This window comes from Myxocyprinus asiaticus, chromosome 38 (genome assembly GCF_019703515.2).
Source record: "Myxocyprinus asiaticus isolate MX2 ecotype Aquarium Trade chromosome 38, UBuf_Myxa_2, whole genome shotgun sequence".
Classification (NCBI taxonomy): domain Eukaryota; kingdom Metazoa; phylum Chordata; class Actinopteri; order Cypriniformes; family Catostomidae; genus Myxocyprinus; species Myxocyprinus asiaticus.
In genome coordinates, this window is record NC_059381.1 from 7,533,759 (window position 1) to 7,559,242 (window position 25,484).

The 25,484-nt window shown below is 38.6% G+C and overlaps 1 protein-coding gene across 1 annotated transcript in view; it reads left to right on the plus strand.

The window, feature by feature from the left end:
- LOC127428825 (probable E3 ubiquitin-protein ligase HERC1) overlaps window positions 1–25,484 on the plus strand; it is a 117,856-nt gene that overhangs the window by 56,148 nt on the left and 36,224 nt on the right. The window contains exons 25-50 of the mRNA XM_051677441.1: window positions 54–102; window positions 1,732–1,970; window positions 2,130–2,327; window positions 2,736–2,856; window positions 3,198–3,438; window positions 3,649–3,803; window positions 4,705–4,964; window positions 6,817–6,915; window positions 7,016–7,183; window positions 7,286–7,525; window positions 9,285–9,368; window positions 9,501–9,720; window positions 9,873–10,179; window positions 11,706–12,451; window positions 14,474–14,672; window positions 15,128–15,285; window positions 15,788–15,871; window positions 17,127–17,334; window positions 18,591–18,718; window positions 18,829–19,037; window positions 19,177–19,445; window positions 21,939–21,991; window positions 22,183–22,380; window positions 22,651–22,825; window positions 24,721–24,967; window positions 25,212–25,428. Of these exons, the coding sequence (XP_051533401.1) occupies window positions 54–102; window positions 1,732–1,970; window positions 2,130–2,327; window positions 2,736–2,856; window positions 3,198–3,438; window positions 3,649–3,803; window positions 4,705–4,964; window positions 6,817–6,915; window positions 7,016–7,183; window positions 7,286–7,525; window positions 9,285–9,368; window positions 9,501–9,720; window positions 9,873–10,179; window positions 11,706–12,451; window positions 14,474–14,672; window positions 15,128–15,285; window positions 15,788–15,871; window positions 17,127–17,334; window positions 18,591–18,718; window positions 18,829–19,037; window positions 19,177–19,445; window positions 21,939–21,991; window positions 22,183–22,380; window positions 22,651–22,825; window positions 24,721–24,967; window positions 25,212–25,428 (5,272 nt within the window). The remainder of the gene's footprint in view (window positions 1–53; window positions 103–1,731; window positions 1,971–2,129; window positions 2,328–2,735; window positions 2,857–3,197; window positions 3,439–3,648; window positions 3,804–4,704; window positions 4,965–6,816; window positions 6,916–7,015; window positions 7,184–7,285; window positions 7,526–9,284; window positions 9,369–9,500; window positions 9,721–9,872; window positions 10,180–11,705; window positions 12,452–14,473; window positions 14,673–15,127; window positions 15,286–15,787; window positions 15,872–17,126; window positions 17,335–18,590; window positions 18,719–18,828; window positions 19,038–19,176; window positions 19,446–21,938; window positions 21,992–22,182; window positions 22,381–22,650; window positions 22,826–24,720; window positions 24,968–25,211; window positions 25,429–25,484) is intronic.

A 25,484-nucleotide genomic window follows, 5' to 3' on the forward strand; every position in this document is an offset into this window, starting at 1 on the left:
TTCTTGTTGTTTGATTTCTTATTGGTATTCTTATCTGTCTCTTTTTTCCCAAGGCAACAGATCAGTCTAGAAGTTCCTTGGGGTCATTCAAGAATAAAATGGGTGGGTGCAATTTGTATTCACAAAAGTCTGATCTCGATCAAATCTCACATATCCGATATCTTACATATCTTACCTCTGACATGTCTGATCCTTTATATATCTGATATCTCATGCCTTTTTTCACATTTCTGATCTCTTTCTTGTCTGATCTCACATATCTCATTTCTCACAAGTCTGATCTCTTCACGTATCTGATTTTTTAATACCTGATCTGTCTTGTCTGATCTCTCACGTGTCTGGTCTTACCATGTCTGATCTCACATGTCTGACCGCTCACATATCTGACCTCTCATGTCTGTTCTCACATTTCTGATATCTTGTCTGATCTTACATATTTGATCACAAATACCTGATTAGTCATACCTGATCTCTCACTTGTCTGATTTCTCAAATGTCTGATCTCACATATCTGATCTCAAATAACTGATCAATCATGTCTGATCCCACGTGTCTGATCTTTCACATGTCTGATCTCACCATATCTGATCTCTCACGTGTCTGATCTCACCATATCTGATCTCTCACATGTCTGATCTCACCGTATTTGATCTCTCACGTCTTATCTTACACATATGTGATCTCACATGTCTGATCTATCATGTGTCTGATCTTACAATGTCTTATCTCACATGTCTGATCTCTAACATTTCTGATCTCTCATGTCTGATTTCTCTTATGTCTGATCTCACATGTCTGACCGCTCACATATCTGACCTATCATGTCTGTTCTCACATTTCTGATCTCTTGTCTGATCTTACATATTTGATCACAAATACCTGATTAGCCATACCTGATCTCTCACTTGTCTGATCTCACATATCTGATCTCAAATAACTGATCAATCATGTCTGATCTTTCACATGTCTGATCTCTCATGTGTCTGATCTATCACATGTCTGTTCTCACCATATCTGATCTCCCACATGTCTGATTTACCACGTGTCTGATCTCCCACATGTCTGATCTCACCATGTCTGATCTCACCACGTCTGATCTTGCTATATCTGATCTCACCATTTCTGATCTCTCACATGTCTGATCTCACCATATCTGATCTCTCACATGCCTGATCTCTCTCATGCCTGATCTCTCTCATGCCTGATCTCACCATATCTGATCTCTCACATGCCTGATCTCTGACCTGTCTGATCTCACAGATTTGATTTCTCACAAGACTGATCTCAGTGATTTGTCTGATTGCAAATATCTGATCAGTCAAGTCTGATCTCTCACTTGTATGATCTCAAATATCTGATTTCACATATCTGATCTCAAATACCTGATCAGTCATGTCTAATCCCACATGTCTGATCTCTCACATGTCTTATCATATCTGATCTCTCATATATCTGATCTCTCTCATGTCTGATCTCACGTATCTAACCTCTCATGTCTGATCTCAAATTTCTGATCTTTTACCTGTCTGATCTCAGATATTTGATTCCTCATAATACTGATCTCAGTGATGTATCTGATTACAAATACCTGATCAGTCATATCTGATCTCTCACATTTCTGATCTCACCATGTCTGATTTCTCACATGTCTGATCGCTCATCTGATCTTTCACATCTCTGACCTCTCATGCCTGATTTCTCATAAATATGATCTCCTGTCTCTCACCCCAGGCCTACCGCTGTGTTCTCTGGGCATCATGAAAGATGCCTGGGAGCGACTGCGTCAGTGCATCAGTCCCACCACCGTACTGTGTCCGGGTGGAGGCGGCACACCCATCCTGGGCCAAGTCTTCCATTTCCTGTGTGGGAGCCTCCTCCGAATGTCTTCTCTGATGGACAAAGATGGAGGGGCACAGGCGGACCCCAAAGCCATCACAGTTGCCATGGCACAGCAACACCAAAGAGCCCAGGTGATTAAATCCATGGCAGATAAATTTTACATTCTTATAAATAAGTCAAAATAAGTGTATTTAGTAAATAAAAAAATAAAAAAATAATTATAGAATGTTGTCACGGAGTACCACTAATGGTTTAGAGTCACTGTGGTTGGTTTCATACTCTTTGGTCAGGTTCGTTTGGAGGCGATATGTCAGATTTCCTCATTCCTGTCAGAGATGGAGGAAAAGAACACCATCTCTCTGGTGCCCCCCCGTTTCCCAGGCCTCCTGCAGTCAGTGCAGCTGCAGTTCCTCTCTGGATGCTTTGGTCTTGGAGCACCTATCACTGGCAGTCTGGCTGCACTCAACAACGAGATTCACCATTACACCGTAAGACTGTTTGATTATGACATAGACACAAATACTATGCAGCTGTGTGGATCTGACAACTAAGATTTGATATACATATCAGGCACTTATTTCATTTTAAATTTTAGCAAATTGAATTTAACAAAGGAAGCAAATGTAACATGCAATAACTTAATTGAGTACTAAAAAAATAAATCTGAATGATTTTCTGACAACTGCTCATTTTAGGGTAAAAAAATCCTTTGTTTGTTGGTAAACATATAAGCAATTTTAAATGAACACACTCATTATGGTCAAATTACAGTGATATTTAGTGTTATTGATATCTTCAACATTGTGATTGAATATCAGCTTTAGATGAGGTCTGTACACAGTATATTGAAGTATGACTTAAGATGTTTGAAATGACTTTGCCGTGTGTGTTTGTAGGCTGGTACTCAGTCAGCTTCATTAGCTGTTCAGAGGGAGTTGCAGTCTGCAGCTCACATGCTGTACCAGCAGCTGGTGCGTGTGCTCAGACAGAAGATGGCACTAGAGAGAGAACAGTCAGGTGGGTAACGCTGCTCAAAGACACATGCAACAAAACATCCAACTATAATATATATATATATATATATATATATATATATATATATATATATATATATATATACATACACACACACTGTATATACAGTGTATATACAGAATATAGTATGGTAAAACTTAGTTTAGTTCTTTTTTTTTTTTTTTTTTTTACTAAACTGAAATGTTTTTAAATATCATTCCTTAGTTATTCACTTTATGCTTCAAAGTAAGTTTCACTGCATTTTTTTTTTTCTCTCGTCATGGTTCTGGTTGTCAAAAAATAAACAACAGTGATTTAACATGCATTTGTTTGTGTCATTTCAGGCTCTTACCAGCACCTGCTGTTAGCAACAGTGTTCGCTCTCAACTTCCACTATCAGCCGGTAGATCTGGTGGTGATTATTAAATGTGGTGTTTTGGAGATCTTGTCCACACTGACTGATAACACCTGTGTGCTGGTCAATCAGCGCTGGCTTGCCGCCTCAATGTCGGGTCACATGCAGCTGGGTGGGGCGGTGAAACTGGCCGCTGCCAGACTCCTGCAGATAATCGGCATTGCTGGCAGGTGAGACTATGGACTTGATTATTAAATACAAAACGAAAGAGAAAGTTCTGAACAACCTCTTATTTTGAAGTAATCCTGTATTTATTGGATGTCCCCTTAATATTTAACCAATTATGATCAGATTTACTATTAAAAGATCATAGTTGTTAAAATGCATGAACATTGTGATAGGGTAATACATGTATATTTGTCTGTTGTATGTTTCTCCAGTTCCTGTGAGGAGTCTCTGCCATTGGATGTGTCCCAGGCTCTTATGGATGTGATGAGCGAGCAGTTACAGTGTTTATTACATGCTGTCCACCAGCAGGAGGTGCTAGAGAGAGACTCCACAGAGCACATCCAAGAGGAGACATCCAAACAAGAGAGTGAGTCATTCCAATGACACCAGTAGTACTTCTCCTCATTTACTCACCCTAATGCCATCCCAAATATGTATGACTTTCTTTGTTCTGCAAAACACACAAGTATTTTTTAAAGAATATCTCAGCCAAGTGAATGGGGTCCAAAACTTTGAAACTCCAAAAATCCCATAAACGCGAGATAAAAGTAATCCATCAGACTCCAGTGGTTTAATCCATGTCTTCTGAAAATCAAAATCAAAGTCCTTTTTTACTATAAATCTTGACATCAGCAGTCTCCTTTGCAATCATGATTTCAAGCTTGATTACACTTCCAATCTATTTTTTTGGTTGAGAATACAGAACAGACCACAAGTCCGTTTCCTAGTGCCATATAGCGCTCTGCACATGCGTCAAGCACTAGGATGTGTAATCGAGCTCGAAATCTTGATCATGCCTAGAGACTGCTATTGCAAGATGTACAGTGAAAAAGGAGTTGTATTTTGGTCTGTTCTCACCCAAAAATTGATTGGATCACTTTAGAAGACATGGATTAAACCACTGGAGTCTTATTGATTACTTTTACGCTGCCTTCGTGTGCTTTTTGGAGCTTGAAAGTGTTGGTCCTACAGAGCTGAGATATTCTTCTAAAAATCTTTGTGTTCTGCAGAAGAAAGAATGTCATGGCTTGAGGGTGAGTAAATGATGAGAACATTTTCATTTTTGGGTGATATATTCCTTTAATTTCATTTTGGTACATAGTTTTGCAACAGATGCATTTTACCTGATACATTTAAAGGTGCAGTGTGTAATTTCAAGCAGGTTGTTTTGCTCAAACAAACAGATACTGCTTAAGAGTTTTTAAGTTTGGTATTTCTGTACTGGTTTTGTTGGCTTGTTTTTTCATGTATTTTTCATTTTTATTTAGGTGCAGATGTAGTTTGTAGCAGCAGGGTTGTGGAGTCCCAGCTCGCTGACTTTCTTGTCTTTCTAAGACGCATTATGTCACTACGGGTCGCCAAAAGAGTCTCAGCATTTGTCAAGTGGATTGATCCACTGATGACTATCATCTCGTACAAGAGCAGCTCAGGGAATCCACTTTTCCACAACCTGCGGACTAAACTGTTAGCTTTCCATATTCTTGAAGCTCTGCTGCCCACATGTTCAGATCATGCCGTGATGAAACAGGTGAGAAAGGGAAGTGCTTTCTTAAAGGCATAGCTTACCCAAAAATGACATTTCTGTCATCTATTACTTACCCTTATGTTGTTTAGAACCGATATGACTTTCTTTCTTGTGCTGAACACAAAAGGAGATATTTTAATGAATATTTCGAACCATCTTTTCAATGCAATAGAAGTGGATAATGCCTCACATTAAAGCTTAAAAAGGACCCAAAGTATCATAAAAGAAGTCCATGCAGCTTGTACGTCATATTCCAAGTTTTCTGAAGACATTTTAGATTTGGTAAAACAACCTGAAATTTAAGTACAAATTTAAGTCCCTTTTTTCAGTGAAAATCTTGACGGTTGTTGTGAGTTCATGATACTAAAGTTCATGAGAGAACCTCGTTCATATTGGCACGTTGCCGCAAGAAATTTCCATTGGATACAATCAAGTCCCTCCCCACATTTTTTTCTCCTTGAATATCCTGTTTCACTTAAATACTACACATTACAAAAATAAAATGCATTGCAAATGGCAATTCACATTGACTTTAATGTTGTTCACCTGACATGAAACGATTGTTGGCTCATTCTGACATAATAATGAGCATGGCAAGAAAAAGTATGTGAATCCTTTGGAATTAGCTGTGTTTCTGCATTAATTGGACATGAAATGTGATCTCATCTTCATCAAAGTCACAAGTATAGACTAACACAATGTGCTTAAGATAACAACACACAAATAATTATAATTTTTCATGTCTTTACTGAACACATCCTATTAAACATCCACAGTGCTGTGGAAAAAGTAAGTGAACCCTTGGATTTAATAACTGGTCGACCCTCCTTTGGCAGTAATAACCACAACCAAGCTTTTCCGGTAGCTGCGGATTAGACCTGCACAACGTTCATCAGGAATTTTGGACCATTCTTCCTTATAGAACTGCTTCAGCTCTATTCAGCATATTCTTAGGATGCGGTGCCCTTTTTACTCCATACCTAGTGCTGCGTGTTCTTCCCAAACAATTCAACCTTGGTTTCATCAGTCCACAAAACATTTTTCCATTAGCGTTGTGGAGTGTCAAGGGGGTCTTTGGCAAACTTCAGGTATGTAGCAATGCTTTTGTTGGAAAGCAGCAGCTTCCTTTGTGGTGTCCTGCCATGGACATAAGCCTGTTTAATGTTTTCCGTATAGCAGACTCATGAACAGAGTCTGTTAATCAGTTCCAATGATTCCTTCAAGTATTTAGCTGTCACTCTAGGGTTCTTTTTTCACCTCATTGAGCATTTGCAGTGTGCCCTTTGAGTCATCTTGGCTGGATGGCCACTTCTTGGGAGAGTAGCCACAGTACTAAATCTTCTCCATTTATAGACAGTTTGTCTAACTGTGGACAGATGAATATCTAATCTCTTTGAGATAACTTTTTAACCCTTTTCAGCTTAATGCAAATCAACAATCCTTGATTGTGGGTCTTCTGAGATCTCTTTTTTTACGATAACAAACTCAAAATGTAAGTGCTTTTTATAAGTCAAAGTAGCTCTAACCCACACCTCCAATCTCAGTTTCATTAATTGGATGCCAGGTTTGCTAACTCTGACTCCATTTAGCTTTTGTTCATGTCATTAACCTAGGGGTTCACATACTTTTTCCAACATACACTGTTAATGTTTGAATGATGTATTCAATATGTACAAGAATAATACAATAATTTGAATGTTATCAGTTAAAACAGATTATGTTTTTGGTTATTACTGTAACTAAGATGAAGATCAAACCAGATTTTAATACAAATTTATACACAAATGCAGATAATTCCAAAGGGTTTGCATTCTTTTTCTTGCCACTGTACCATGTGTTTTTGTTTTTCTTTCAGATTGTGGATCAGTTATTCAGCCTTTTATCCACGTATATGTGGGAGGAACCTGTAGCCTTGAGGAAACATCTGGAAAAAGCTTCTGAGTTCTCAAATAGGGTATTTAAACTTGTCTTTGTCTATCCATTGGACAAATTGTACACAATTGTATTAGTTTCCACAGTTTAAATAGTTTTATGTGTGCTTATTTGTCCTTCAGGACAGCGGAAGTGAAGATGAGTGTATCCCTATCGGTGATTTCTCCTTCGACCCTCATAAGCTAATCTGTTGTTCTCTGGAGAGCGGGAATGTACTATCTCATGGATCGGGAGGGAAAGGATATGGTCTAGCCACCACTGCGATCACATCTGGATGCTTCATCTGGAAGGTACCAGTTCAAAATACAGTGGTTATCAATTTGATCACACGTCATAAAGAGATTTGCAACATTCATTAACACCCTGCTTCAATTCTGTCATTTGTTTCGCAGTTCTACATTACTAAGGAGAACAGGGGAAATGAGGGGACGTGTATCGGAGTGTCCCGATGGCCCATTCGTGACTACAACCATCGCACCACTACAGACATGTGGCTGTACCGGGCCTACAGCGGAAGCCTGTATCACGGAGGTGAACTGGGCCGAGCACTGCCCTCCTTCACTCAGGGCGACACCATCACCTGCATCCTTGACATGGAGGCCAGAACCATCTCTTTTGCCAAAAACAACAGGGTCAGTGATTGTTTATGAGCCTTACACTGAGTGGGATTGCTAGATTGAATACTTTTCCACTTTTCTGAACATTTTAGGGGACAATTTGCAGTAACAGTGGCAATATAATTAGCTCCAAATAAAACATTGCTAGCTTTAGAAGCTAGTAGAACCGGGGACTGAAAATGGTTCAAGGAACAAAAATGAAAACAGAAAACATTATTTTTTTTTGTTGTTGACAAAACAGGAACAAAGTCCCTTTAAATTGTTCTGGAGTAAAAACTTTATTTTTAAATGCTGGTAACCAGTTAAAGGCATAGTTCACCCAAAAATTAAAATTCTCTCATTATTTACTCACCTTCATGCCATCCCAGATGTGAATGACTTTCTTTCTTCTGGTGAACACATAAACTAAGATTTTTAGAAGAATATCTCAGCTCTGTAGCTCTATACAGTGCAAGTAAATGGTGGCCAGAACTTTGAAGGTCAAAAAAGCATATAAAGGCAGCATTAAAGTAATCCAATAACTGCTTAATTTCGTTCCAATAATCTTTTCATGAAACCAAAGGGTTTATCGCAGTAAATTGTTTCGGATGGGGCTTCACTCTTTTTAGTAGAACATGATAAGCATGTGCTTTGATCCTGAAGGAAACCGTTGCATCACCAGTGCTGGGCAAATAACTTGTGAATTGTAATCAGGTACTGATTACAAATTACATGACAAAAATGCAATCAGTAACGTAATATCATAGATTATATTATGGGGGTAGTGTAATCCAATTACTTTTGGATTACTTTCAACCTAATTCTATTTTATTTTATGTCACATGCATTTGAGTAGGATACTCATTTTAACCTAAAAGTATAAATAGGAAGAAAATTGATTACATTCTTTATTACTAACAAAAGGAGCCTCACAAAAAGAGTTCCTTATGACAATTAAAAAAAATGCATTAAACATTACATGAATGAAATAAACATTAAATCTGACAACAATGACATTCATTAGCTGAGGTGCATATATTACCGTTGTAACGTAAAAGGAGCACATGCTCAAAATGTTCATCTGTGAGACTGTTGCGCTTCGGGGTAAGAATATGATGTTATTGATTTAAAAATTATCAATAAATTAACAATTTACTGCCGTTGCCTTGTTAATATGTAATCATGTAATCTATAACAAAGTAACTGCATTATTTTCTGTTGAATATTCAGTTTCACTGTGAAATATGCTACATTGAGCATCTGTGACTAATTCAAAAATCTATCAATTTAAAGGGAATGGGATACGCATTTGCAACAAATGGTAATTTAAAAATGAATATTCCAGGTTAAAGTTAAAGTATGTAATTTCTGCGCTACTAGCGCCACCAAATGGAATTGCTAAAAGAAACTTTTTCAAAACAGCTTTCTGAATACACCCCATCTGCCATTGGTCAAACAAAGATGCCAGCTCACACCACTGAGTTGAGTTAAGTTGTTGAAGCGGGTCGCTCAAAACAAACAGAGCAATTTTCATAGTGCCACAGAAACACTGTGTTTACAGTTTGAGAATATTAACCTACTAATGGTTGTCTCTGCATATTAAGTTGGGATGGGAGAAAGTATTTTAACACGGAAAAAGTTACATACTTCGGCATTAAATAAAAGTTAAGCTTCTTCACACCTGTGGCATGCTGCTGATTACCACAGAAGCTAATTTTGACTTGTCCCTCAGTGTGTAAATACAAACTAAAATGTTTTTTGTGTACTGTGTTTGTGTATGTATGTGGATGGGTAGGAACCCAAGCTGGCGTTTGAAGGAGTGGATACCACAGAGCTCTATCCATGCGTTCTCTTTTACAGCAGTAACCCCGGAGAAAAGGTCAGCCCATCCAAAACACACCAATGGATAATCAAGGGTTCCTTTTATGCAGTTATAAAAAAAAGTCAAAAACGACATTAGTATAAGAAAAATAAACTTACAAGAACCTCCTGTTCCCCCACTGGCCTTTAGGTGGCTCTGTGTGACCTGCAGATGCGCGGGATGCCTAGTGATCTTTTGCCAGGGGAGCCGCTGTGTAGCCCCCGGGCCACGGTTCTGCTGGAGTCCACGATTCAGCTGCTGAGACAGCTGTATGTAAACGATGACTGGGTTCATCATATCAACCAGCACATGCTGAATAAACTCCAGCTCATAAACCCACTTATGAGGGAGGGAGTACACGGCAAGATCGGTCAGTTGATTTGTGCACTTTAATGGTTTATTAGTTTGTCTCAGATATTTGTTTATTTTACCTTATATATTAAGTCAAATTATCATTTAAAAAAAAAGTAAAGGAAGATTAGACTCTTCATTTAAAGGTTAATGCCTTCTGTCCTGTATCAGTAGGTCATGCCAGTAAGGAGTCTGATGAGAAATGTGCAGCGAGAGTAAGGAGCTCTGCTTGGACTGATCTGGGGAAATCGACGGACCACCTCTCTGGCCCTGCTGGGCTTTCTGATGCCCAGCTCAGTGTGCTGTGCACTGAGGTCTGGCCTGTTATGGCCCTCATCGGAGGGGTGGACAGCGGCCTCCGTGCTGGAGGGACCTGCCTGCACAAACCCAGCGGCCGACGGGCGACCCTGCTCGGGGTACTGAAAGAGGGAAGCCCCCTAGCCAAGCTTCAGTGGGAGGAGACAGATTTTTCTGTGAGGTAAGTTAAATACATGTACACAGATACTCTCAAAAAATCTCCATCATAGGTCTCATACACATGGAAATACATGTGGAATCATACCATCATCATCAGAATCATATATTACAGAGAGCCTAGTAATATGCAGTGTATGATTCTGATTTGTCTGCTGGTCTGATTTTATTGTCAAATATTTTTATATAATGACCACTAAACTGTATAGTTACTGCATATTAGAGAAACACTTTTGCCATTGGGGAAGCATTTTTTAATTTTATTTTTTGCAACAAAAGTTCATGGCAAATATTTGTGCTTGGGATAAATAATACAAATCTGTGTAAATAGGCCTTGAAGTCAACAATTACCCTATTTGACAATTTTAATATGATACATTTTTGCATTTTTGTTATTCCAAAGGAAAATCAATGTTTGTCTTTGTAATCTTTCAACAAAATGGAACTGAATGAAATAACTTGCTCCGCCTCTGCAATGACATCACCAAGCTCTCTTATTTTTCAGCCCCTCCCCTCCAGCCACCATATAGCGTCATACACTCACCGAGCACTTTGGTAGGAACACCTGTACACCTTACTCATACGATTATCTAATCAGCCAATCGTGGGGCAGCAGTGCATAAAATCATGCAGATACGGGTATGGCTTCAGTTAATATTCACATCAACCATCAGAATAGGGAAGAAATGTGATCTCAGTGATTTCGACTGTGGCATGATTGTTGGTACTACAGATCTTTAGAGTTTACTCAGAATGGTGCCAGAAACAAAAAACATCCAGTAAGCGTCAGTTCTGCTCACGGAAATGCCTTGTTGATGTGAGAGGTCAACGGAGAATGGCCAGACTGGTTCAAGCTGACAGAAAGGCTACGGTAACTCAGATAACCGCTCTACAATTATAGTGAGCAGAATAGCATCTCAGAATGCACAACACATCAAACCTTGAGGCGGATGGGCTACAACAGCAGAAGACCACTTCGGGCACTTTTTTAGGACCATAGTGTTCCCAATAAAGTGCTCAGTGAGTGTATGCTGTAGCGACCACTTTTTCCGATTAAATTAACTCCCGATGGTTAAAATCCCCTACATTTGTTTTTTCTTTCTTATTGTTTTAATCAGAATGCATCATATTACTGAAGTAAAATAGGTTGCAAATGCTGTTTCATGTTGATTTTAAGAGTGCAATATTCTTAATCTTGGCTAAATACATTGTAAGACATTCTATGTTTACCAGTATTTTCTTTGATCTCTGTTCAGAAGCCATTGTAATTTATGTATGTTTTATATCTGTCCTGTTCTTTTGCCAGTTGCATGCATCTTTTTTCCTTTTCGATATATCTTCACTTCCCTTTTCTTGTATTGTCTTTTGTCCTTTGTCTTCATTTTTTTTCTAATCATTGTATCCTTTCCTTTTCACTCTTTCTTTTGTTTCCGTCTTACCCCCTTCGTGTCTCCTCTCCTCATCTTCATACTGCTTGTGACCTGCTGTCGTCCCACTAATCCAAAGCTTCCTGAATTCTTGGTCACCTAGTGACACACCTCTCACCTCCCTGGAGCCGTGCGATGTCCCCCAGTTGGACATGTCCCGCTGCTGCGGTCTCAAGCCGTCGGTCCTGTTTGACCTCATCCTGATGACCGGCATTCTGAAAGAGCAAGAGCCTCCGTCTGGATCATCCAGTACATTGGGAATGCCACGGAGCCGGATAAGCTCAGAGGGCGGCCCACGTAGTGAGCTGGAAAGACGATTAGATGAAGACATCGCTCGTATTATGATGGACGAAGATGGGATAGCCTGTCCAGTGGATGAGGACAGATATAAAGCAGAGGAGAACCAAGATAACACATCCAGAACCCTCAATCAATCAAATGATGACCGTAACAGCGCCCCCTGTCCACCAATACTTGCACTACAACCCAGAGTGGACTTCTTCACGTTGGAACTTCGTGCGATTCGCATTTCCTACCTCCTCCTGGGGGCGCTAAAGTCCCTGGCAGTCATTCTGAGCTGCGTGAAGTTCACAGATCTTCTCATGGCGCCCAAATCTGAGGCTGGCGTCAACCTAACAAGCCCTGATTCAGCGAGGACCTCTGGTGGGGAGGAGAACGCTGAGCTGCGCTCTGTGCTACAGTTTGTGGTGCGGAGCATGGTGAAGTGGGCTGTCAGACCCTGTCCTATCAAACAGGCCGTGGCTTTATCAGACCTTGAGAGGGCTCAGATCATCATCTTTAAAGGGGTGCTAAGCAGACTGCAGGAGGATGGAAGCAAGGGACAAAAGGGTTTGTAGCTTTTGCATGAACGTGTGAGTAGTTTTGTGAACCAAGAACCTTATTCAGAACAGGTTCCATTTAAAAAAAAAAAAAAAAACAATATTGGTGCCGAATGATTTTCCCGACTTCAAGTTCTGTTAATGGTTCTCAAATGTGTATTCTTCAGGCGATGTGGATGAAACACTGTTCTAAAATACACTGACAGTGTTTTCTGCACAATTCATCAATTTGGCACTGAAACACTGCTTCTAAATCTGCAGTGAATAAAAACATATAGGGCGACCAGTGGAGTCCGATTCCCGAATGAATGCCTCTTATGAGTCGGTTCTTTTGAATATATGCCGTAAAACATACAGCGCAACGAGTGTAGCACAATTTCAGAACAAACATACAAAGTGCGACCAGTGTTGTACGCTTCCCGAACAAATTACTCTTATGAGCCAGTTCTTTTGAATCTACACCGTAAAACATACAGCGCAACCAATGTAGTCCGATTACCGAACAAATGACACGTATGAGCCGGCTCTTTTGAACCTACGCTGCAAAACATACAGCACTACCGCCAGAATAAATTACTCCTATCCGATGTTTCTTTTTAGCAAATTAAAAACATACTGAACTGCAAGTCATTCATTTCTTCATGTCCAACTCAAAATAAACCAATCATTTTTATGGTGTTAAATGGACTTAAGGCTTGTGAGACTTAAAGGGATAGTTTACCCAAAAATGAAAATTCTCATCATTTACTCACCCTCATGCCATCCCAGATGTGTATGACTTTCTTTCTTCTGCAGAACACAAACAAAGATTTTTAGAAGAATATCTCAGCTCTGTAGGTCCTCACAATTGAATGGGTACCAAAATGTTGAAGCTTCAAAAAGCACATAAAGGCAGCATAAAAGTAATCCATAAGACTCCAATGGTCAAATCCATATCTTCAGAAGCAATATGATAGGTGTGGATGAGAAACAATCAATATTTAAGTCCTTTTTACTATCAATCTAAACTTTCACTTTCACATTCTTCTTCTTTTGTTTTTGGCAATTCACATTCTTCATCCATATTGCCACCTACTGGGCAGGGATAAAATATAGTAAAAAAAAGACTTATCATATAGCACCTATCATATCGCTTCTGAAGACATAGATTAAACCACTGGAGTCATATGAATTACTTTTATGCTGCCTTTATGTGCTTTTTGGACCTTCAGATTTCTGGCAACCATTTAGTTGCATTGTATGGACTTACAGAGATATTTTTCTAAAAATATTTGTATTCTGGAGAAGAAAGTGAGTCATACATATCTGGGATGGCATGAGTGTAAGTAGATGTTGAGAGAATTTTCATTTTTGGGTGAACTATCCCTTTAAATCAGAATAATTACTTGATGGTTGTTGATATGAAAATGTGAAGTTAAAGATACACATTATGAGTTTTGATGTAATTAGTGTTATTTTATAAGAATTCATTAATAAAATATCTTAATTAAAAAGGTGTAAACGTAGATTTTGCAAGAATCGGCATGATCTAATCATTTGGTAACAGGCTGCTGAAGGCTGTAAATCCAATAAGAATTGTATTTCTTATTTCCAAATATTTATTCTTCTAAGTACTAAAATAATTGTTAATAGAAGTCTTAAGGAACCAGAATCGTTTAATTCCTTACCATTCCCAACCCTATATATGATTGTTTTTTTTACCAAACTAGAATCAGGTGTGTTGTTGAATACTGTTTATTCATTATTTTAGGGTTGCAAATATAGAAGATTTTAAAGTGGCGATATCATAGAAAATATCATTTTCCTTGCTCTTTTGAAATAACAGAGTAATGGGCTGTTAACACAGGATGTGTTTTTGTATTCAGAAATAGCCTGTTTAATTCTAAGGGTAAGAGAGAAAATTTGTTTCCTCTCTATCAGCTGTTGTCAGTGCAGCCAGTCAGTGCATGGTATATTAGCTACCCTAAATGGACTACTTATGTTCCACTATTTTCATTGTCAACTGACCAGATTAATGTCTCTATTTGTGTAGATTCTGGAAGTCACTCCTCTCAGCCCGTGTCCAAATCCTCCAGTTCTGTCTCACTCTACAGCAATGGTTCTGAGGGTACCGCCGTCTTCGGCCAATCAGCTTCCCCCTCCACCAATGACCTCACAGTATCCCTCCTCACCGCCCTGCAGGCTGATGGCCTGGAGAACTTTAACCCTTTCCTGCCCATAAACTTATTACAGTGAGTTTCTCTCTGACTTCTTAAGAAATGTATTCAATATTAGGGATGTCTTAATGTTAAAGCTGATATAAATCAGGTCATTATTATGTAAAATGTACTTGTTAACTGTCAATTAAAAGTCTGATATTTTGGTCAGAACATGAGAAATGATACACATACACTCACTCATACACACCATGTCTGGATGTTCTTGCTCCAGATCTTCTGTGACACACACTCACACACAAGTCATTGAGAGTGCGAGTGAGAACACAGGTGAGTGTGTGTGTTTGTAAAGCTGTGTGTGTGCTCTTAACTCTAGAAACACATGCTCCTAACAGCGCAGTGTTGATTGACCTGTCAACGAACCACACACTCACAAAAGTTTTAACACCCTTGTTTAACTGCATGATTGCTTAGTAGCTGGTGCTAGCAGTTTTCCTTTGTGTGCTTGTGTGTGTGGCTGGTCTATTTAGGCGGATGGTGCTGGCCCGTTTTCCCACATTGGCAGGTCTAGTCCACAGTCCAGTTCTGCCCCCTGGGTTAAGCCTGACTTCCTCAGCATCCTGTGAGGGATTTACTGAGCAGCAGACCAGCTTTCTGGAGCCCTGCGGCCAGACCAGGACCCCCGTGGGTAAGACTAGCCAAGAGGAGAGGGTAGTCTAACAAATAAGGAATTGGTTCCTGTGATTATTTGATTACATTTGGTAGTGTCAGGTGGGAGAGCTTCCTCTTACCTACCCCCTAACAGTCTGCACATGATTTGCACTTTAATTGACTGTATGCACTCTCTATGCTGTCTTGCTTTGCAAGGATGTCTTAATTTGTCACATACTCACTGATTGCAAGAAATTTTATTTGCCTGTTTTTTGTGCAATTTCACACCCTCTGTTGAGTCTTACAATGAATTACCAAACCAATTTATTTTCTTATTGTATTTGACACATTTTTCTTTTTAAAATTTGAAGAGTTTAAAGAGTTGTGAAAGCACATTGGCTGAAACTTGTGCTTTAATTATTCAATGCAAGGAGTTCATAAATTGTTGAGGAATCATATTTTCTTGACTGACTGCACCAGTCAGCCCAGTCATGGCACATTCTAACTCGTCAATTAACCTTTTCATTTCTGTCCTTCAGAACAGCCCCAAATGTTTGTCCCAGTTCGCTTGCTTGAAATGGGCTTCTCAATGAGACACATCTACAGGGCAATGGAGGCAGCAGGTACCCAAGAGTGCTTGCAACATCCAGCCAAACTCATTCTGACCTGGTTTAAAAGCAATCATGTGCTGATATGACTGTAAAAACTGCTCTAATACAGTTACAATAATCAGTTTTGCTGAATTTTCAAAGATTAGAAAACAGACAGCTACTCTTTAAAGGAGTAGTACTCCTGTCATAATTTACTTGCCGTAATGTCGCTCCAAACCCACATGACTTTGTTTCTTCTGTGAAATGTAAAACTGAATAAAACTAGGCCAAAAAAACAAAAACATATACAGTAATTACAGTAAAAGTAACTAAGACTCATGAATGAAAGATATGACTCATGCACTATATTCCAAGTCTTCTGAAGCCATATGTACATTTTAAGTCTATTTAAGTTGTTATTTAGTCTCAAGTCATATCAAAACTTTAATGAACTCTGTAAATCAAGTTTATTGTTAATTTTATTTGAGAGGTAATAAAGACTTAAATTTCATTCTGTTCATCAAACAAAATGATCATATGTCTTCAGAAGACTTGGACTATAGTGCACAATTAATATCTATTACTTTTACAGTGCTTTTTTTAGCTGTACAGGCCAGAGTCGTTATTCATTGTCATTATATAGCAAATAAACGATGCAAAGACTTTCTTAAAATTCACCTTTTGTGCTCCATGGAAGAAAGAAAGTCATACAGGTTTGGAGCAACATTAGGGTGAGTAAATAATGGCATTTTCATTTTTGGGTGAATTATCTCTTTAATGATTTGAGTTATTCACACATAGAAATATCAATAATGGGTAATTAAATGGGATTTTGTCCTGATTTTGATTATTTTTGTGTCACTAATTATTTAATGGTGACTGCTGATAAATGCTGTTATATTACACTAAATACACTCACTTACACTCCCCGTTTGAGATTCTGCTTTAATGACCCCCTCACTGTTCTCCCCCATGGGAACACAGAGTTAAATCCTGAAAAATAAGAGCAGAGCACTGCATGCTGTCTTTTATTTTGTGTCTTGAATGTTCACTATTCAAGTTCAGCTGAATCATATTTCAGCTAAAGAAGTCATGGGTTGTGCATATTCTGGTTTTATTGCATACATTCATTAACATCGCATCTAAAATGTTATTTTTTGCCATTTAATCTTAAAATGTAAAACGATTTGGCAACTCATTAGCTTTTTTAGTTATTTTGAGGTTTTAAAACAAGTTTTTATTTAGAATTGTATTTTGTCATGAATGTTGGGTGAACTCTCTCTCTCAGGGGTCACGGGCGAGATAGATTCACGCACCATTGAGGTGCTGGCGAGCTGGATGCTGGAACACCCTCTAACAGAGGAGCACCAGGCCGGAGAGGACTCATCAGCAGGGGGCGCCACTGATACGCCTTCATCTGAAGGACCAGAGACAGTGCAGTGCCCTGAGTCTCCTGCTCCAATGACACTGCAGGAGAGCAGAGAACCCAACGAGAGGTGAATTCACACACCACACACACACACACACACACACACACACACACACACTGTGTCTAAATCAGCCATAATGCGATAAGGCGACAAGAGCTTCATCTGTGTCATGTTCATGTCGAGTTTCTGTCCGAGCCAACTGTGACCAGTAAGAGCATCGCACATCTAGACTTATTGGAAATTTGGTCTTTAGTTCTGTTGCTTCATACTGGGGAGCCCCCTCTCACTGTGAAATAAAAATCCTGCTCCACTTATCTGTTTATTAAAGAACAGTTCACCCAAAAATGAAACTTTTGTTATAATTTACTCAAAGTATGCATTCTTGTGAGTACTTGCATTGCTTTTAAAGCTAAACAACGCAAGTTTGTACGTGAACATGTGAGCCACTGTGAATGAGCTTCTCTCATAACGCTCATAAAACCATAATCGTATGTCTTCAGAAGACTTGGCATGGACTGTTATGAGAATGTTGGGTCCTTGTTTAAAGGGATAGTTCACTTTCATCATTTACTCAACCTCATGCCATCCCAGATGTGTGCGACTTTCTTCTGCTGAACATAAAGATCTTTTGAAAAATATCTCAGCACTGTAGGCACAACTAAAATGTGGCCAGAAGGTCCAAAAAGCAGCATAAAAGTAATCCATATGACTACAGTGGTTTAATCCATATCTTTAGAAGCGATATGATAGGTGTGAGAAACAGATACATGTATTTAATACAATATTTAAGTGCTTTTTTTCTATAAATCTTCAATTTTGGTTTTGGTGATTCTCATTCTTTGTCTTATCACCACCTACTGGGCAGGGAGGAGAATTTATAGTAAAAAAGGACTTAAATATTCCACACCTATCATATTGCTTGTGAAGACATGGATTTAACCACTGGAGTCATATGGATTACTTTTATGCTACCTTTGTTTCAAAGTTCTGGGCACCATTCACTTGCATTGTATGGAGATATTCTTCTTAAAATCTTCATTTGTATTCAGCAGAAGCAAGAAAGTCATACACATCTGGTATGGCATGAGGGTGAGTAAATAATGAGAGAATTTTTATTTTTGGATGAACAATCCCTTTAAGTTTTGAAGTGAGTCACAATCAACTGCCATTGTATTGAAAAGACTTGCTTTTAGTGGGGGCAAAAACATTACTTGATGCTGTAACGCCTCTGTATGCATGTAAACAAGCACACGCACACAAATGTTTGACAGTATTGGATTATTTATTTATTGTGTGTATTCCAATGTGTTTTCCTCTTGCAGCCTGTTAGCAGGTTTGGACCTGGTGGAGAGAGAGAACTTCTTAGATGTTCACCTGACCAGGAACAGACCTCCGCCTGCCCGCAGACAGCGATCTGGAGTAGGACAGAGAACTTCCTTCAGGAGAGCAGGTCAGACAGTCAGTTGAATGTAAATGTGATGTGAATGTGAAGACATACATCAAGAGGAACCAATTTCAGTGACTCTGCAGTGAAGGTTGCTCATGTTTTTTGCTTGTCAGACTCCCCGTCGCCCAGTCCTGTCCCGACGCTGTACAGACAGGAAGTGGGTGTGACAGAGTGGCCTGAGCGTGCTGAAACAAACCCGTTTGCTGCTGAAGAAGAGTCCGAGCTGGGCTACATGGACGACCCGTACCAGGAAGAACCTTACGAGGAGCTTCTCACCCCAGAGTTCATCACCTCTGAGAGGGACACGCTTTGGATGGTAGAGGTACTGGAGATGATATCTGTCCGTCTGTCTATATTGTTCTATTGCTCTTTTGCTCTATTGTTATATTGTTTTATCTATCCTTCTGTCTGAATATAATTTTAAAATGTTTTCTCTCACTCTCTCTGTCTCTCTTTCTCAGGGAAGAGAAGATCACCCAGATCCTCATGAGATGGTGGAGTGTGAGCTGTGTAACACTCTCACACTGCAGTTCAACAACCACATGAAGCGTCATCACCCGGGCTGCGGTCAAAGCGCCGGTCGCCGTGGTTACCGCAGCAACGGGGCCTACGTTGACGGCTGGTTCGGAGGGGAATGCGGATCGGGCAGCCCATACTACCTCCTGTGCAGCACATGTAGGGAAAAATATCTGGCCTCCAACCTGGGAGTCATGAGCTCCAAACAGGACAGGTGAGGATGAGGACACGTTCACTGCAAAAGTCAGTATTGTTGTCTTGTTTTAAGAAAAATAAGATGAATTCAAAGAGAAAACAAGTTTATTTTTCTTAAGGCCTGTTCACACCAAATCCGTGATGATTTTGTGAGACAAACATCTGACGGAAGTTCTATTCACACTGAATCAGTAAAGAAATGAAACAAAAACTATTTCTCCCTGTGCAGTAGGTGGTGCTGTTGTTATACCAGTCTCCTCTCCGCACCCTTCAGCTGTTAGAGATGAACCCTCTGGGGTCTGAGGGTGTTTTTGGGCCCTGGAGAAATTTTGACATGCCTTGACAGTTGTGCTTTTTTCAGTTGCTTAAAAACATATTAATGGCTAAAGTCTGATAACACTGTATTCAGCACAAACTGGGCTACAATAATATGTGAGCAACATGTATGTACATGTTTGTATTTTTGAGAAAACATTTATGCGTGGTTTTTAATTCACTGAAATAAGGCCATATAACACATACTAAACATTTGTTCACAAGACTTTTGAGAACTGGATCTTGTAGCCTAGAGTTTTTGCTACAAAATGATGTGAAAACCATCCTGATCACTCATTCATACAAAACAATATAGTCATTTAACTTTTGTAAGACACTTTTAGTGTTAGAAAGGCCATATGCGAGGAGGCGTGAATGATCATGAATATTGATGTGATTCACACCTGAGGAGACAAAGACCCCTCCCCTGGGAACAGAATTAAATGTAATATCTGATATAGGGCATATACACAATATATATATATATATATATATATAAAAAAATTCAGGATTCTTTGATGAATAGAAAGTTCAAAATAACACCATTTATCTGAAATAGAAAGCTTTTGTAACATTATAAATGTCTTTACTGTCACTTTATCAATATAATGCATCCTTGCTGAATAAAAGTATTAATATCTTTCCAAAAAAAAAAAAAAAGAAATTCTTACTGACCCCAAACTTTTGAACGGTAGTGTATAATGTTACAAAAGCTTTCTATTTCAGATAAATGCTGTTATTTTGAACTTTCTATTCATCGAAAAATCCTGAAAAAAATTGTTCACAACTGTTTTCAACATTGATGATAATAATAAATGTTTCTTGAGCAGCAAATCAGCATATTAGAATAATTTCTGAAGGATCATGTGACACTAAAGACTGGAGTAATGATGCTGAAAATTCAGCTATACATCACAGGAATAAATTGCATTTTAAAATATATTATATATATAAACTTGCCTCAGGGGCATTCACCATTTGCATTGATCGCCTCAGCACATTACCGTATGAATAGCTGAGGGTTAATATACTGAACGCTGTCAAAGCATTTATTTACCTACTTTGGCATAACTGTTCATTATGTTCTTTCCATGGTGCTGATGCATTTTGAGGATTATATAATCTTTGTTTTTAATGCTAGTGAGATGAGTAAAGAGTGCTGTTTCATATTTATTTGCACATGTATTTTGTTACAAGCAGGACTATATTCCAGACTCCCGAACTCAACTTCTCTTTTTATAATGGCTGGATTAATGCCTGGATAATAGAACACAAGGTACAGTGATATAAATACTTATGGAATAATGTACATTGAGAATAACAGGTATAGTATAAAATATGATGCCTATATTAAAAATAATACAAAAGAAAACACTGCTCACTCTCTTTTCTTTATTTAAATTATTGGAATACTTTGTTATATTTTCCTTGCAATAAAAATAGCAGTGTGGTTCTGAAATTCGTTTGTCTAAAACATTGCATGTGACAGATCTTTTTATGGGATATTTACTACGAGCTTTGTGCAAACGAACTTGCTGAACCTTGCTGCTATTCTTAATGCCATGAGAATATACAGTGACATTGATATACATATTAAATAATGTACATTAAGAAAAAACACCATAAGCAGACTTTCAAAATCAAAAGCTTCACATCAGTGCCGGTGTTTGCCATTTGGTTAGCGCCACCAACATGCTGGATTGAGCAGCTGCAATGACTCTGGAAAAATGACAAAAAGCTCTTCTCATTGGTCAGTCAGTTTTCATCGCAGTCCAAAGAAAAATTAATCGTCCTACTCTCCGAAACAAAATCTTCGGATTGTCGGGTGACGATTTGTTGGACCCGCTGTGAACAGCGCCATAGAAATCCATTGTACCATTCAAAAGCTCGTTCGGAACAAACAATCGTTCCGAAAAAACGGGTTTGGTGTGAACAGGCCTTTAGCGAATAGTTTTATTTTATTTATTTTGTTAAGCATAAACCTCACATTTTGATTTCTCTGACAACAAGACTAAATATCTCATGTCATTTTGCTTCTCGGCTGAATGTGTCATGTTTTAAGCATGTTCAGATATTTTTACTGGAAATCAAGGCAGCAAAACTGCTTTTTTTTTGACACCGTTGGACGTGTTGAAGGTAGATATGTTTCCAAGAACTGCGTATATTTTTGCCATAATAACTCCGATTGTGTTTTCAGAACAAGAGGTGTGGCCTCTGATCTGATTGGTCAACTGGATGGTACATCGGACGGTATGTATATAGGCATAATTTCCATTAAAGAGATACAGTAGTTAGCCCAAAATGAAAGTTCTGTCATTATTATTTACCCAAAACATGAGAGTGAATAAATGATGACTGAATTTTAATTTTTGGGTGAATTGAATCTTGTGCACTGAATTAAATGAACATACTGTATAATGATTTGAAATTGTGTGTCTTAGATGAATGGGATCCAGGTAACCAGGAAGACTCTGACCCAGACAGGCTGACGGGTTTGGAGGATTTTGGGACTCTTCTGAGACCTCTGGGTCTGAGTGAAAAGAAGCCTGTGCCTGACCCAATCCCCTTCACTGAACATGACCCGCTCGGAGCTTTAGTCAGTGGCTCAGTCAGTGGAGACAGCAGCCTACTTTACAAAGGTAATGTTTACATTCAATGTTTTATATTGGAAAACATAGTGGGACAAAGAGTTCTGACACCTTTATTGCTTAGTATTCTCATACAGCTAGACTTTTGACCATCACCATAAAGTGTGGTCCACATTGCAGATTATTCTGACCAAGAACCACCCACTTGGACAGAAAAAGACCGCCTGATTGAGATGAAAAGCGACCACTGAGAGTCCAAACTGTCTCCAGCTTTCTCTGTTTTCTGGACTTATTATGAAATGCATTTTTGTGTGTGTTTAGGTGTGATTAGCACTGAGTTGAAGCGCTCCTCAGTTCCTTTAAGTCTAGGAGAGCAGGCTGCATCTCTGAGGGAGCCTCAGGAGAGATTGTTGGCTCTGAGGAGAGTCACCTCCACAGCTCAGATCCTGCTGGCATACAGTATGGTGATGAGAGCTCTCTCACAGACCTCCTCGAGGTAACACCATCACTCTCACACATAGAACTGACTTCCTTCACTGCCCAGTATCAACTGTAGTGGCAGACTAGCCCAAAATGCATATGTACTGTAGATCAAAATGACCATCCATTTTTGGCTATTTTTCTTATTTTTTATTATTATTATTATTATTATTATCATATCATTTTTTATATGTATATTAAAAGAATAATTGTATTTGTTTCCATCTGTTATCTATGTATACATTATAGACAATGGTAAATATCATATTTATGTTCAGATTTAGATTTAGTAAAAAACGAGTGGCAAACTGACATTTAGCAGATGTTTTCATTCACTGATATTTATATAGCTTACTTATTTTAGTGACAGTCTTCCTGGACCAACCTGAGGTTACAAGTAATCATTAGAAATGATTTGATCATTAGAATTTATTTTCATTGACAAAACTAGAAAATGCATTGAATTGCATCGGATGAATACTTACACGAATGAGTTATGTGAAAAAAATTACCTATGCATTTTAGGGCTTGTTCCAAATTTGTGTTATTTTGGTCTTAGATATAAGACCTGTTCATACTTCATCTAATGGAACTAAATACTAGGACAGTAATATATATTCGCAAACATTTTTCCACACCAAATTTGTTCAGTTGAGAATTTTCAGATTTTTCGAATGGTTGATTAGTTATTATTGGAATCTTATGGAAAAAAAAATCAACCTATTGGAATTGGTGTGTTGGTGTACATAGAGATGCATTTCATGCATGAATTTTTTTCTTTTTTTTGCAAACACCACAAATTTTTGCATTTGTTTAATTTTTTTAATTGTCAATTAGTTGTTTTCGGAATCTTAACAATGAAAAAAAAATCATCCTTGCCTCTGAAAAGTAAAATATTTCTTAATTATTGTATTGGTCACTAAATAATTTTTTGTCACGAAAATTCTAACTTGGCATGAATAGTTTGGTAAACATGTTTGCATGTTTGGTGATGTCAAATGCTAACTTTTGTTAGCTAAATATATTTGCAAAATTTTTTCAAAAACACACTATCCCAAAATGAAAATAGGTTCATCATTTACTCACCCTCATGCCATCCCAGATGTGTATGATTCTCTTTCTTCTACTGAACTCAAAGATTTTTAGAATATCTCAGCTCTGTAGGTCCTCACAATGCAAGTTAATGGGTACCAAAATTTTGAAGGTCCAAAAAGCATATAAAGGCACCGTAAAATTAATCCATATGATTCTAGTGTTATATCCATATCTTCAGAAGTGATATGATAGGTGTGGGTGAGAAACAGATCAATATTTAAGTCCTTTTTTACTATCAGTCTCCACGTTCACTTTCACATTCTTCTTTTGTTTTAAGCAATTCGCATTCTTCATGCATATCGTCACCTACTGGGCAGGGAGGAGAATTTATAGTACAAAATGACTTAAATATTGATCTGTTTCTCACCCACACCTATCATATCACTTCTGAAGACATGGATTTAACCACTAGAGTCTTATGGATTACTTTTATGCTGCCTTTATGTGCTTTTTGGAGCTTCAAAATGTTGGCACCCATTCACTTGCATTGTGAGGACCTACAGAGCTGAAATATTATTCTAAAAATCTTTGTCACATGGCATGAGGGTGATTAAATGATGAAAGAATTTTCATTTTTGGGTGAACTATCCCTTTAACAATTAAAAATATCAACCTTGCTTCTGAAAAAAGTGACAAATCATCACAGTAAAATATTTCGGAATTGGTGTGCTATTGTTCAAAGATATGTGTTCCATGCATGTTTTTGAATCATACATACTGACAAAAATTTAAACTAGGTGTGAAAAGGTTGATAAATGTGTTTGGTGATGTCAAATACTTTTTATATATATATATATATAAATATATTTTTTGTAGTTCAGTTTGTAATCATTCAAGCGGTCTGGAGGCTCTAGGATTGGCTGATGTCCGTATCCTGGTCAGGCTAATGTGTCTAGCAGCAGGTGGGCGTGTCCACATGGGTGTAGACCAGCAGGGAGTGGACCGTGGCTGTGTGAGTGATCACACAGGCTCCGCCTTCCTGTCCTTCCTCAGCTCAGCTATTGGAAGTTTAGTGTCCCACAGTCCTGCTGCCTACCGAGAATTAGTGGACATCTGCACTCAGGTAGATTCTCTCTCTCTCTCTCTCTCTCTCTCTCTCTCTCTCTCTCTCTCTCTCTCACACACCCTTTGTCTCTATGCCTCCTTCCCTTTTAAGCTGTCTTTCTCTACCTCTTTGTTTTGGCTTGCTAATGTTTCTCACCTCATTATCCTTGCAACTGTCTTCATCATTTTCTCGTTGTCTGCTCATTTAATCATCTTGTCTCCCCCGTAATCACATGTTCTCACCTGCACGTTCTACCTCTCAGGATCTCATGGCTGCTGCTACAGGAATGAACATCAGCGCCATCACTGATCCACAGCAGAGGATGAGACAAAGCTCTGCCCTCAAGGGGCCAGCACAAGAGCCAAGGGAACTGACTCCACCCACCTTCCTGGTCACACAGAATCTGGTATCGCTGTTGACAGAGAAAGGCATCCGATACCGTTACAGTGCAGAAAGAAGTGAATCAACAGAAACAAAGGGTAAATATTGTATATATTTTGTATATTGCGTCAAGTTTTGTTAAACTACTAGGATC